The sequence below is a fragment of the Hesperophylax consimilis genome, chromosome 21, assembly GCF_061612785.1.
Source record: "Hesperophylax consimilis isolate HC1 chromosome 21, BYU_Hcon_1.0, whole genome shotgun sequence".
NCBI classification, from domain to species: Eukaryota; Metazoa; Arthropoda; class Insecta; order Trichoptera; family Limnephilidae; genus Hesperophylax; species Hesperophylax consimilis.
This window is the reverse complement of record NC_142856.1, coordinates 607094-622739: the sequence shown is the minus strand read 5'-3', so window position 1 is coordinate 622739 and position 15646 is coordinate 607094. Positions and strand designations below refer to the sequence as shown.

Sequence of the window (15646 nt, the reverse complement as noted above, 5' to 3'; positions counted from 1 at the left end):
GAATGGCTGAGGCGCATGAAACATTCGGAATCGGGCGAAGTAAGAATTTATTGGGCGATGACTAATAAAAAGTTGAACCAATAGAGCGCTCGAACGTTTGTCATAAGGTTGAAATTCACAGGTACAAATTCGTTGGATGCCGCCTGTTTTAAATTGTACAAAAAACGCATTTTGCGAAGTTCACACAAAAAAAATAAATTTTTAGGTGATTTTCACTTTTAAACGATTTTTTTCTAGGCTTAATAAAACACGCTAAGAAGCAAAAAAATGCACGATTATTCCAAAGGAATTGCATCTATTATATCAAGTTTTCAAATTAAATCACATTATTTTGTATTACTTGTTAAATCATGTGTTGCATCGCTTTTGGAGGAATTAAATGAATGAAAAAAATGTCAAAAGAAGCGAAGCTAGCAGTCCACAATGGAGTGCTGGTACCTACCCTGATGTATTGGCAGTGAGGCATTGAGCTGGCATAGGAAATATGAAAGTAGACTGAATGCTGTATAAATGAGATTCCTGTATGCCAAAAAAGTGTATGATTGTGTGAGGTATGTAGGGATTCTAAAATAATGTAAGCATAAAGACTGTAATGAGTAATGACCATAATGAGTAATGACTGTAATGCGTAATGACTGTAATGCCTGTAAAGAGTAATAACTGAAATGAGTAATAACTATGAATGTGTATCAAATATTTTATAAGCAATAATTATTAGCCTGAAACACTCATCCACATTGAAAAATCTCCTGATAAAAGATACATGACGCCAACGGGATTGTTGGCGTCATGTATAACATTGTTACCCTTTGTGCTATGCATAAAAAATCTTGTCTTAAACATTAGTTTACCAAAAAAAAAAATAATGACTATGTATGAGTTAGGAGAAAGTCAGGTTTATATGGTTCGGGGCACGTAGAGCGTCTGCATAATGTATCTGTATAATGCTAATGTCAATGGTAGGAGTCAGTGAGGCCCGAGGAAGAGATGAACTAAGTACCTACTGAGTCGGGCCATGTCAAGAGTCAGAATAACAGAAGGGTATGTATGAATATGAATGAAGCAAGGAGTGAGCCGGAGATATTGTATGCATTTTAAATAGAAGGTAGAGTTCCTCTGTCATTACTAAAAGAATTTGCCGGAAATGACGTCATTGTCATTACGCATTTCATTACATATCTAATAATAATAATTGTTTTATGTATTTGTACTCGTGGGTACATCTCGTCATGTTCTTGATTGAGTTTTACAAAAATATTATTGGAGCTTTTATCTCAAAGTATGTGAATGATTCACTTCCAATGAATCACAAAAATTCTAGAATAAGCCAATAATTATTTATTTACCTCTCCCTTCTCCCCGTGTAGGATTAGTTGCCAGAACCCTAATCAGACTGGTGCACGTATAATATTTTATCCGCGACGAGATAAGGAGTGATATTTTCACGAAATGTACGTGAATCACCGGCGGCAAGGTGCCGTAATCAGCCCAGCACACCTAGTTTACGTTATCATATCTCGCAATACCTGTTGGCAGAGATAGCACCGTGATAGCTGAACAAACGCGGAACTCATCCCAATCAGAAGTGCGCAAGAGACGTGTTGGTCAGGTGAACATCCAGCAAGTTGCACGTGGAAAGTGAGTTTTAAAGACAAGTGCATGGTGGAAACAGTCGGACATACATTCATTCAAAGATGGGGCGGAAGCCTGTTGAAGTGCGACGAGGATTCGCGGTGTTAGCATTAGTAGTTATCATAAGTTTAGGGTGTGGTGCCCAAGATTCTGTTCCCAGTTTGCCAGAAGCCGAATTAGCGACGAAACTGAACGACTTGAGTGCGCAGGAAGTCAAACCAATTGTCACTAACAAAACAGATGCCCTCCCTGATGAGATTCCAGAAGACACTGGACCTCTAGATCACGAGACTTCCGCGGAAGAAGCCGTTGATCATGTGGAGGTGAAGAAAACTGAAGACTCGTTGGTTAAAATCAGGGCAGGTCCTTTCTCGTCGAAGGAGGAAGTTTCTGTTGAAGTGCTGGAGGACCCAGAGCCAAGGCACATCCAGAAAACTGGTGCCTACTCCATGGGAGACGATAGTGACACTCTAAACCCGGTTCATCCGACTGGAAACATCGAGGAAGAGTTTGGTAAGTTCCTACCTTTGAGTTATTATTTGATGCGAAGTAATGATTGTCGAACGAAGAGTTTATTTAATAATTAATTTCATCCTAGAAGTGTGTAGAAAAACCTAGCATAAACCTATTATCAATGTGACCAGGGAGAAAAAACTCAAGGGAGCTGTATTACGTGTTAGGTATTATCAGCTCCTTGGCGCCTTGGCAAGGCGTTGCCCAGACCGTACTGCTCCAATTGCGCCAGCACAGGGCCGACCCTGAATACGACAAGTAGCTACAATATGCTTTGTTGTTGTTGAATAACTGAATATTTGCGAGAAAAGTTAGCAGAGAGAAAGCCTAGAAGGACTGTGGGTATGTCACGAGGCTTAAGGGAATGGGGACAAAAAATATTTAGAAGAGGAAAGTGAATCCTCCTAGTTTCAAGAAACTAGCAGGATAATAAGCGCATCTACTGTCTATCACTTTGCAATAATGATCTATGCATTGCTTTGTACCATCTCGGTTTCATTCAATTTCTCAAAATGACCTCATAAATACCTACCCATTTTGAACTTGATAACAATAAATACATATTATTATCGTCATATTTTTTGTCAGGTAACATTGAATAGATTAGAATTTGGTAATATTAGACATACATTTATTCTAGAATTATTCAATAAAAAATGTTATCAAAGTTTGATCAATACTAGACCACCTGCTTTTGTTTGCTAAGTTTATTTTAAAAAGTTCTTATCAATAACTGAAAACTTGCCTCTAAGCTCAAATCAAATAGTTATTTTATTCATTATTTTTCACTGCTAATGAAATCGTCCACATTTCTCATTTTTTCCCTTTCAGTAATATTATTTTAATCGCAATATAGGTAGGCGGTTTTCTATTATAATATTTAATAATATTACTTTCGGAAGAATGTGTAAGATTATTTTCAAAATTTATTATCAAAATAGTTTTCCACGTGCTTACACAGTACACACAGTCTACACACCCGATACATACACTTTCATGGGTCACTACAATCGTCATTTCAAAAAGCCAGTAAGGTGGTAAATAGGTACAATCATACCCAAAATATAAATAAGTTTCATTAATGCATACATGCACATTCAGGTCCAAAATTTACTTATAAAAATCATATTTATGTAATGTAAGATTCCAAATGTATGTCAGTATCATCAGAACATGTTCATCATGTTAATCTGAACATGTTCAGATCCAAAACATAATACAGAATAGCCAGTTAACATTTACGTTCAGAACCAGGATTAATTTACTGTACATAACACAGATGTGTTTTTCAGATCTAAAAATATATTGTACCTTTGGAAATGATTTGAGATTTTCACGGCCAAGTATTGTGCCGTGTTGCGCTACCTCCTGCATACATCTGCCCTGATGATGGACACTGTAATGCTGTCTGAAACGTTGTCTAGAGAAGGAGTTAGCGCGACACGGCATATTATCCCAAAAATAAATCACTATAACTGTACATTTATATCAAAAAGTATAACGTGGAATCGTCAGTTTAAACATCTACATTCAAACCCAAAACAAATTGTTGAATAATAAAATTAAACTTGCACAATAAAAGTGCATTCAGATTTAAAATATAAAAATAATAATAATATTTTGATGATTTGTATAGCGCCGTTGTTGTACAAAATCACCTCAAGGGCGCTGTACAAATATATAATACATTTCTACAGTGATCTACTAACTATATATGGAGATAATGTACAATACAATACTTACCTGGTAGGTCACTTGAGATTAACACTTAATTAACATTAACTCATTGTTTATTAGCGAAATTTAGATACAGGATTTAGGACATAATTGGAAAATTGGATAAAATTGGACTTTCTCTCAGGAATGGTATATTTAATTTAAGGTTTAAGCTTAAAAACGTAAGTTTTTAGTTTAGACCTGAATTCTGTTAGACTTGTTGTGGATCTTAGTTTCTGAGAAAGTTTATTCCAAGCCTTCGGCCCAGATGCTCCGAAAGCGCGATCGCCAAACTTGGTATTTGGCTTGCGCTTAGGTTCCATCAGTCTGCCTACAGCTGATGATGTTTGCTGATCTAAGAGTTGACTGCCTTAGACCAGTGTTTTCAGGGATGCTTAGTTCAGAGACGTAGGTGGGGCCATTTCATGGATGGATTTAGACACCATCCAGCACAATTTGCACTGGATTCTTTCAGAGCACTTGAGCCAGTGAAGGTTTCGAAGGTGTTCTGAAATATGCGAATATTTAGAAACCCCGGTTTTGAGCCGTGCTGCTGCATTAAACAATGATTGAAATTTGTCAATTTGATATTTTGGAAGGTTGGCATAAATGACTACCTGACTGGCAGACGTGTGACTACGCTGTTGTTGATAAGTAGTTTTTTTTGCATCTGTAGGAAGATTTCTTCGGACAGACTTAAGTTGTCTTAAGTTAAGGTGAAAAAAACCGGTGTTTACAGTCCTATTTATTTGACTTTTAAGCGAAAAGTCCCAATCTAAATTGACACCGAGAAGTTTGACTGTTGTTTTTGGGACGATTTCGCTGCCGGGAATAGAAATAGGTGAATCGTCTATGAAATGTTGACGTTTGTTTGTGGCCGCCCAGAGAAACTCAGTCTTAGATGGATTGAGCTTCAGCTTGTTTGAAGACATCCAACGAGTTATTGCTTTTAGACATTCAGTTATACGAATCATGAGAGGATTGATTTCGTTTGGAGCGCAGTAAAAATAAACTTGCTGATCGTCAGCGTAGCAGTGTAGTCAGCATAATGTAGAATCATCAGATTAAATATATACATTCAGAACCGAAATACATACAAATAAACAAGATGGTTGCAGGTGTGTAAGTAGGTACTAATCTCGCTTATTTAATTAACGCTAAAGTAAAATTTTCTACGAAATTCGATTGGTACTTATTTTGTTTATCAGCATTTTATCGGAATTGTTTTCATTTAATGATTGCAGATAGAAATAGAATTAACAAATCACTATTTACCACACAAAGTTCAAATGATTTATCGAACAAAGGAAGGTTTATTGGGAAAGGGAACATTATATTTATATTGTAGTAGATATGTACTCTCAGTATTGCCCGAGTAAAAGAACACCATTCAGAATAGAAACGTTGCTTGAAATGGCTTTAGCTATGTTGATACCTTTTATTCAAAAAAAATAATTTGATAATGTGATTAAAAAGTCCTGTATTTCAGTTATTTAGTTAAAGGCCTTACTAATAAACGCGTTTTAAAATTTACACAACTAGAACAACTAAGAACCTACAACTAGTTTTTGGTGTTGGTTTTTAAAAAAAGAAATAAAAAACTAGCCCACTAACCTACTTTCTTATTATTTCAAAACCGGTGTGAACAAAAGACGTTAAATTATATATTAATTTAATTTGAACGAAATAGCTATTTATGCATTATTTTGGTTCTCCTGAGACTAAAATAGATACTAAGATTGTGAAGAATTCAATTTATCTTGATTTTATAGGCAACATCGGCATTTTATTTTATTTTATTTAAATAATGTGTTGTTTAGTTTGGTTGGGTTTATTGGCCGCCAATCCAAATTAAAGTTTTGTATGAAAAAGGATATCTACCCGGATCTGGTTACCAAACAAATAAAACTATAGAATAAAGGAAATTGACGTATTTCGTGATCAGCAAATCGATCGATCGGAAAATCAGGCCTTAAACTTCCAGTGCAAAAGTGTGTTTCGTGGTTTTATCGAGGTCTCCTCACCGTTATGAAATTCAAATAGGATGACGATAAACGATGTCAGGCAAGTGTAGGGGAAGAACCAAAAGGTTAAGATTAGTTTCAATTTTCAATTCATATCTGGGTGAAAGGCATTTCTAGCGTGAACGTTATAGATAGATTTAGTGGATTTTTAAGAAACAGCACCTTGTTGGTACTGTTATTGCTGTTGGTACTGTTGGTGCTGTTGGTACTGTTGGTGCTGTTGGTACTGTTGGTACTGTTGGTACTGTTGGTGCTATTGGTGCTGTTGGTACTGTTATTGCTCTTGGTACTGTTGGTGCTGTTGGTACTCACAAAAAATCACACAAAGCAATAATTTCTATAATATTTTTTAGTCGTTAAGAAGATACCTTATTTTTTCCAAGATATCGACAAATTATCAACAGATTTTAGAGTTTATCAGTAATAATTATTATCAATTCAAATAGGTAGGCACTAAAAATAGCTATGGCGACACTCTATACTACTTATACTCTATGTACTACGGTACCTACCCACATTCCTTAATAATAAAGATAAGGCAGGTACCTAACAGTACTACAACGCAAATAGTAGTAAAAAGGGAAAAACCGTAAAGTAAGGCATCCTGTATGAACATCTGGCAACATTACAGCATTGTTTGATGAATATCTCAACGGATAATGATGATAGTAACGATTCCAACATTAAATGAAAAATCCCCTTTAAGGTCCAAGGATTCCAATGGTTACTTTCTTTTCACACCGCATAACTCATAAGCTCACCGTGATATTTTGTAACAGCATCAAAACGAATTTTCATTTCATACTTTTGTATTTCCCTTTTCCATGCAATTATTATGTACTCAATCTACATAATAATATTTTTAATTAATATTGAAAACAAGTTTGTCGGGCCTCGGTGGTTGAGTTTTATTCGACTAATTTGCGTTATTTCACAATTTATTTTTTAATTTGAACGTCCATGAAAATAATACAACATATTATATACCTACTTTCGGTATAGCCCAGGTAAAAACCACCATACAGAATCGTAATGTTTCTGGAAATGGATTTGGCCGTTTTTGGTGACCAGATCTGAACAGCCAGGTACTTCCCCACCTTCCTCTCCAATCCCTTCCCCACCCCCTACCTTCAACCTTACAACATAGACCTTACACATGATTGTAGCTCTGGTTCAATTAACTCGAATTTGTTTTGAATTTAAGTGTCATTTTCAAAATTGGAACTGATTGTGTCAAGATTTCAGACTAGCGATAAAGTAGCAATAATATACCAGAATGTCATTATTTTATATTTGAAATGTGTATTGCTGTCGTTTTTATTTCTTAGCGTTAATATTTGTAAGAAAAGTCAAATTTGTGATATTTAAAGAGTCTGCGCTTTTTCCATTTCATTATTATTTACTGACTAAGTAACTAGTAATGAAGGTGGTTTTTAATCTGCGCTAGTACAGGTACAGCAAAACAGACAGCGCAGTTTTGAAGAGCCATCCCGTGTGGTGGGGGTAGGAACCTGGGAGGGTCTCATTGTGTCGGGAGAGTCGTGCCGTTTTCAGTCGTTACCATGGTTTGGTCCGGACAACACGTTGCCACCCAGCGGAAATGTTATTAAAAATCGGCCTTGGATGAACTCAAGGATTGAATTCTGTAGTAAATGTGCTGAGAGATCTGCCAAAATGCGGCCGAAAACTTCAGAAATCGCCTTCGTCAATGTGTTGCCTTTCTGATGTCATCTTCAGGATTTGATGCATAAAACGGCATGATGCGATGTACCGAATAAAATAAAATAAACCCCATTTCTGTAAGTTGCACCGTTGTTGTAATAGCCTTTCAAAACTGCACTATCTGCTTTTGCCGCACGCTGTATATTATACCATCAATGGGTAGCACACTTTTTTCTGTATTTGAGGAGTGTATTTTTTTAAATTCTGTTTATAAATAGACTAATACATTTTTTATCCTGTATTTGAATAGAGTAATATTTGTTATTATGTATTTGAAAATAATAATTTTATGTTCCGTATTTGAACAGTGTTATAATTTTTTTTTACAGGAGAAACAACAATTGTCAGATTTCATCTTGGCAAGTAAGTTAGGAAAATTCCGTGATAAATATACGAGTAACTAGTACAGTCATGTATAATTATATTCAAAATGGTGTATATAACATATTTTGATTTCAGAACGGATTGAAGTTGACGTATTTACTATCAGTTTTCAGAGAAATGTTATCAGAACACGAAAGAACAGAATATACAGGGTGTATCGGCAAGTACCCGATAAACTTTAACCAGCTATTCCTCAGTACATTTGGAGTAAAAAATGTTATAGGCGCTTTGCTGTCCGGTAAAATTTTTTTCAATTAAAAATAAAAAATCCACACTCCGTCACTGTCATTTGCATTGTTTCTCGTGTTCAACAGCTGTTATTAGCAAGTGTGTCAAAAAGTGTCCTCGCTCTTTCGTACACACTAAATAATAATAGTTAAAAATGAGACGAATGGTGTCGTGCCATTTCGTTGTGATTGTAAAAGCGCGCCAACGTAGGTACGTTCGTACATTATTCAACGAAACTCGAACAAAATATTGCCAGACGGGTTTTCAAACTTTGACAAAGGATAAAACATTGGTGACATGTGATGAAAATATGAATAATACATTTTTTATTAAAAAAAAATGTTACCGGACAGTAAAGTGCCCATAACATTTTTTATTCCAAATGTGCTAAGGAATAGCTGGTTAAAGTTTGTCGGGTACGTGCCGATACACCCTGTATAGTATTTTATTTCTATGATACATCCACATAATCTATATCGATAAGCCATAAGGTGTAGCATCGATCGACTTCGTGCAGATAACATAACTAAACAACAAACTGGCTGCCTTAGGTATTATGTACATTGATTGTAACGTTTTGTTTTTCATTATTTATGCGAAAATATACCTAGTGCATAATGGCGTTAGAATAAACCGGTAACTACTACTACCGGAATAGAAAATCACCTGACAAACAAACCGTCAACTCAGGACAATGACATTATAAAAATATACCTAATGGATGGTGGCGTTGTTATTGAATATAATACAACAACTCTCAATAGTGTGGATAATATGAAGTAATTTGTTGTATTGTTGGGGTTTTTTCTGAAATAATTATAAATATATATATATATATATTAATTGAGTGGTTTCGGTTTCAGTCTGTATTTGATGTCAGTATATTTTCTATTTTTGATTTCCCTATGTTTTATATCCAGCTTTTCATTTGAGATTTAAATCCTCAGGCTTATTTATTCGCTTTTGGGAACAAACATTTAATACCATATGGTTTCATAGAAATAATTGTGTCTCTCTTACCGCCATAGATAGACATATGAACTAAGCGGTATTAGAGAAAAAAACACTAAAATCACATTAAAATATAGAAGTTAACCACAGAATTGCTAAAATGTACATCTTTCTGAAACCGGTTCGGACCGCAATTCGAAAAATAATTTTTTTGTGAATTCTTTATTAATAATTTTTACATGGAACGACAACAAATAATGTTCATAATACATTTTATGTCGAATAAAATATGTCTTTTTTTGGTTATCAGTAATTTCAGGTGAGTGTTTAGACGAAAAAACGTAAGCTACGCAATTTTTTAAGCATTTTTACGTGTGATTTAAATTTTTTTAAATATCGACTATTTTGTGTTTATTTCAAATAGTAAAATTTGAAAGCATATTTCACTACCTTTTAAAAACAGTTTTTAGTTTTCGGACACGCTCAGAAGTATCCCATTAATTTTGGATTTTATTGAGAAGCGGAAATACACACAAAGTCTCCGACTTTCTGACAGCATCTTTGAAATATAACGGTAAATTCGCCAGAGTCCAGAAGGATTAAGGCGATGCAATACGTCGTGTAATATTTTGAATCGAGCCGCCGTCAATAACACACCTTACGTAGATGGCGATAAGGCTTAAATTCTCGCTGAACATCATCCAGCTGTTTTGATTTAGGCGAGAAAAAAACATGTTAAAAAAAGTGCCTTTTGTATTATTTTGTGGATGTTCAGGCATAAATATTTAAATTTTTTCCAATCATTTTAAAAATAACTTAATTTGCCACATTATACAGGGTTTTCCAATAAGAGGTGTTATTTTGAATAGCCCGCTATTTCGGTAGATGTTACTTTTGAAGCTGTCATTTTTTGACATTTGCAAGTAAAAACTACGCCATTAATAAAAATGGAACGATACACGCTTCAACAACGCATTGAAATTATTAAAATTCACTTGAGTGAATCAAATGCAAATCATCTTGAGTGATGAGGCCCATTTCCACTCGGTGGCTTCGTCAACAAGCAAAATTGTCGCATCAGGGGCTCGGAAAACCCATAAGTTATTGTTGAAAAGCCTCTCTATCTTCAACGTGTGACTGTTTGGTGCGGTTTATGGTCCAGCGGAGTCATTGGACCTTACTTTTTCGAAAATGAGGCTGGAGCAACAGTTACGGTGAATGGATTGCGCCATCGAGAGATGATTAATGATTTTTTATGGCCGGATGGAATTGATTTGGAATGAAATTGGAATTGAATTGTATGGAATTGATCTGGACAACGTTTATTTTCAACAAGACGCCGCTACGTGCCACACAAGCAACGAAACCATTGATCTTTTACGATTGAATATCAAAATAACACCTCTTATTGGAAAACCTTGTACAATAAAACCATAACTGAAAATGGGTTCGTAAGTAGGAAATTTTGAACTTTAAAGCAGTTTTCATAGGCCTCATTATTTTTTTCTGGGCTTAGAAAAAGACTAATGAAAAAAATACTCGATTATTTCAAAGGCCAAGATACTCGCGGTATTTATTTAAAGCATCTGAAACATGATTTTGCATTGCTACGTAGTGCATCGCCTTAAATGGTACAATATTGCTGTGAGTTTGGAATGAGAGTGGAGTTGTTGTAGAGTTTAGTACCATAGTATAGGTAGCATTTTTTCCGATTGAAAAGTGTTATGGGCGGGTCCGTGTGCCGAAAATATGCTCAATTATTCCCATACTTCTGGTAAAATTGATTTAATATTTTCCTTGTTTTCTGATCACACAATACGTATAACGGCCTTTCGTCAAGTAGAATGTAGGAACGAGTAGATGCCCAGTACCCACACATAGTAATAAATGTTGTGAAATGACTTCATTTTTACATACATATTTAATATTATCTAGGTATATTTTGTAATTTAATCTACGGATGACCGAGTTTCAGGTGCAAATACAAAAACGATAAAATAATTGTATGTTTTATTTTATCTGTGCCAGCGGTACACAACAAGTGCTTCTGATGTCTGGTACCTCCAGAAGAGGACGGACCGCCAAAAAACTCGGTCTTGGCACACACTCTTGGCAGCTATCTTACCTAATGTGGAAAACTTGCTAAGGGACAGTTGTTTGACTAACCGTCACATTTAATAAGTCTAAGTCTATCATTCCTATCTTACCTCGTAGTAGGCCTACGATACAGTAAACTACTCAGATTGTAAGAACAACATTAAGCAAGAAAACATGTAATAGTGTGCAAGTTATAATATTAGTAATTTGCTAACTTAAATTACAAATAACTAAAATAAAATAAATGTAAAAGAAGCAAGAATGATTTGCCTGTATGTCTTGTGTAATTATTTGCCTGTATGTGTTGTGTATTTATTTGCTTGTACGTGTTGTGTAATTATTATCAAATTATAAGAAGAATATTTTCATTTCGAGATGAACGATAAAGGAACGCATGTATTAAATGTTTTACAGTACGATTATTAAATCTATAATATATTTTAAATATCTTATGACCGTATTACATTGCAACAATAACATTTGGCTGTCATCAGTTGTTTTGTTTTGCTCTATCTAAAATTAATTTTTTACCATTCTTTTTTGTTTTCTGGCAAAAAAAAAGTGTAGTGTGTTGTGCCTTGAGGTTTCTTCTCCCTCCTGATCTTCCAGGAGTCACTTTTCGCTGCTGATTTCCAGATATTTATAACCTTTTTTTACTTCTGTCATTTTCCATACTATTATTGTAGTTGTTTACTGTTGTGAATAATGGAGGAAGATTTCCCTCCTGGACCCCCTACAAAGCCCCCAGATCCCTCTCCAGACCCCCTAGACGGGGAAAATGGAGAAATTTCTGACAGTGATTCTGTCATTTTGACTTCTACCAAAAAAAGGAAATTTACTCCTTCTTCCCCAATAAAACTTGACTCTCCTTCGACTTCACAATCCCCACCAGCACTTTCTCAACTTCCTCCAACAAACTTTTATTCTCCTCATTCCCGTGGCCCATTCATAGTATACGCCCAAAAAACTGAGCAAGGAAAAACCATCCACCCTCTTGAATTTGGCAAATTCCTATCAAATAGCAAGAACCTTTCAATCAAGCCTGGAGGTGTAAAAGCCGAGGGTCGCTTCCGAATCTCCGTCGAATTCCTCTCAGGGTCAGCTGCCAACAGTTTCATCAAAAATATCTTCATTTCATCTAATTCAAAGTTCAAGGCATATATCCCTACTTTCAATGTCACTCGCATGGGCCTGGTCAGAGGTATCTCGACCGATCTGTCCATCGAAGAAATTCTGTCTTCACTTTCAACCCCCCAACACATTGGCAATCCCATAAAAGCCAGGAGGCTAAATTACAAGGACTCCTCTGAGGGTATAATTTCCTGGAAGCCCTCCCAATCTGTAGTTATCACCTTTGAAGGTCAATCTCTTCCCTCCCATATATATTTATTCTTCAACTCATTACCAGTTGAAATGTATACTTATCCCACCACTCAATGTTTCAATTGCTGCCGTTTTGGTCATACCAAAGCTGCATGCAGATCTCAACCCAGATGTTTTAAATGTGGAGAAAACCACGCAGCTGACCAATGTCCTTCTTCCTCCTCACCCAAATGTTTTAACTGCTCAGGCTCACATACAGCTATCAACACTTCTTGCCCAGAACAATCTCGCCAAAAAAATATAAAAATTTCTATGGCCTCCCAGAACTTGTCTTTTCTGCAGGCTTCTAAACTATTCCCGCCTGTCAAAAAATCATTTGCTGAGGCTTTATCCAGCAACTCCTCATCCAACCCTCTTCCCTCTTCTACAACAACTTCTTCTCGTTCAACTAAATTCACATACAAAAACGATATCTCTAAACCGGCTCCTGGATACGATCAGCAACAACACAACTCACTGCTCTTAAATCCCAATGGTTCACCTCTTTCAAATGCCACAAATGGGTGTGCAAATAATTATAATCCGTCCTCAATGAACTCTCTAAAACTTTCTGAAAAACTCTCCCAAGACAATTCTTCATTTATCCAAACTCTCATTATGCTTCTAATTGACCTTATTTCTTCTCAAACTAATCTACCGTCCAACGCTGCTACTATTTTTTCCACATTAAAATCATTTATTCAAAATGACTCTTCAAGATTTCAAAATACTTCAGTGGAATAGCCGAAGTGCTATTTCTAACAAATCTGATCTCCTTAACCTATTAAATTCCAACTTTATTTCTTTGGCTGCTATCTCGGAGACTTGGTTTACTCCATCCACCCACTTTAATGTGGGAGGGTATTCCTGTCTCCGCGACGACCGCCCAGAAGGTTCGGGCGGCGGTGCTGCCCTTTTTATTAAGAAATCCATATCATTTTCCCCAATAAATAATATCAAACCCCCCAATGCTGACTTCCAAATGGTTGCAGCTAAAATAAAGGACACATCCTTTATTTCAGTCTATCTTCCCCCAACAGCCCACTTCAATAAACAAATTTGGTTGCAAATTGTAAGTCAACTAAGCCCTCCTTTCTTTATATTAGGCGATTTTAATGCCCATTCCCCCGTCTGGGGTTCTGCTTTCTCCGACCGAGATGGTCGAAGTGTGATGGATTTCCTAGATCAATCCAACCTTTTCCTTTTGAATGACGGATCTCCTACTAGGATCTCTCGCCCCAGCACAAACCCCAGTGCAGTGGATCTCTCGATATGTTCTACTAGTCTGGGTTCTCTCTCCTCTTGGGTGGTGTCCCCCGACCCTTGCTCCAGTGATCATTTCCCGATCACCATTACTTATCAAACTTCTTTCCAATCGGACAAATCTCATATTTCGACAAAGATTAAAACGAAACACACCAAATGGGATGAATTTAACTCTCATATGGACAAGTTCCTACTAAATTTACCCGACACCAATATATTTTCCGTCAAAGATGACTATAATAACTTCAAATCAATGCTCATAACTGCAATAAATAAATCAAATCCTCCCCCTAAAACTAAATCTCTTTTAAAAAAACTCCCTCCAACTCCCTGGTGGGATGAGGAATGTTCCAAAGTAGTAAGAATTCGGAAAGCTAAATCTCTTTCCTATCGTTACAATATGACTATGGAGAACTATCTTATATACAAAAACGCTGAATCCAATGCCAAAAGGGTATTGAGGTCAAAAAAAGATCTGGGTGGTACAACTTCTGCAGTTCAGTATCTCCGAACACTCCAATTTCGGAAGTTTGGTCTATGATCCGAAGATTTCGATCCTCCTTCAGTTCACCATCTCCTCGAGCGTCTCATTCTAAATGGATAGATGAATTCTTGGACAAAATTGCCCCCCCTTCTGTACCTAACTTAGATGAAATAACGCCTATCTATAATACTCCTATGTCTAATCATTGGCTAGACTCTCCATTCACCTTAATTGAGCTAAAAAATTGTTTATCAATAGTCAAGGACTCATCTCCAGGCAGACATGGTATACCTTACAGCATAATCAAAAATAGTAATGATAATGTTCTAAACCACTTCTTAAGCATCTTAAACAAAATCTTCCAGACTGGTATAATGCCTGATGACTGGAGTTGTCAAATAATCATCCCTATTTTAAAAACAAACAAATCACCAAATTCTGGATCCAGCTACAGGCCGATCGCTCTTTCATCCACCCTCAGTAAACTTTATGAAAAATTAATTAAAAACCGATTAGAATTTTTTGTCGAGAGTAAACAGCTTCTCTCTCCATCTCAATTTGGATTTAGGAAAAAAAAATCCACTCAAGATAACCTTGCCATCATCAGCACTGATATTAATTTATCAATTTCTAAACAGGAAGTTTGTCTTGCCGTCTTTATAGATATAGAAGGCGCCTTTGACAATGTTTCCATCCCAATCCTGAAAAAAAAACTTCTAGGCCTTGGCCTTCCCCCCATGTTTGTCCAATCTATTATTAATCTATTTCTAGATAGAAAAATTTTCATTGAACTTCCAGATATTTCTCCTCAAAGTAGGTCTGTTTGGAAGGGTTTACCACAAGGCGATGTATTGTCCCCCTTACTGTATAATATATACACATATGATATGCATGTCACTATTCCCCCACAAGTAAAAGTTATTGAGTTCGCAGATGACATAGCTTTCTTCTTATCATCCAAAATCATCCCTCTCGCCGTCAAATATCTTAACGAAGCCATGAATGCCCTTTGCACATGGCTCACCTTAAATGGTTTTGAACTTTCAATCCAAAAGACTCAGTGTGTCACCTTCTCAAACCGCCATAAAAACCCCCCCGTTCAAATTTTATTTAAAAATTCTCCAATCCCCAACGCTTCTGAAGTAAAATTTTTGGGAGTAACATTTGATAGGAAACTTAAATGGTCTTCCCATATTAATAATTTAGTTACTAAATGCGAAAAAAAATTAAATATCATCAGATCCTTATCTGGCGTTTGGTGGGGAGC

General features: G+C 36.0%; 1 protein-coding gene across 1 annotated transcript in view; it reads left to right on the top strand.

Annotated features, from left to right (window-relative positions):
* Positions 1–1568: 1568 nt before the first annotated feature.
* The window catches only part of mesh (sushi domain containing 2 mesh), a 38276-nt gene continuing 24198 nt past the window's right edge, over positions 1569–15646 (top strand). Inside the window, exon 1 of the mRNA XM_089644443.1 lies at positions 1569–2145. Coding sequence (XP_089500569.1) covers positions 1695–2145 — 451 coding nt within the window. The 5' untranslated portion in view covers positions 1569–1694. The remainder of the gene's footprint in view (positions 2146–15646) is intronic.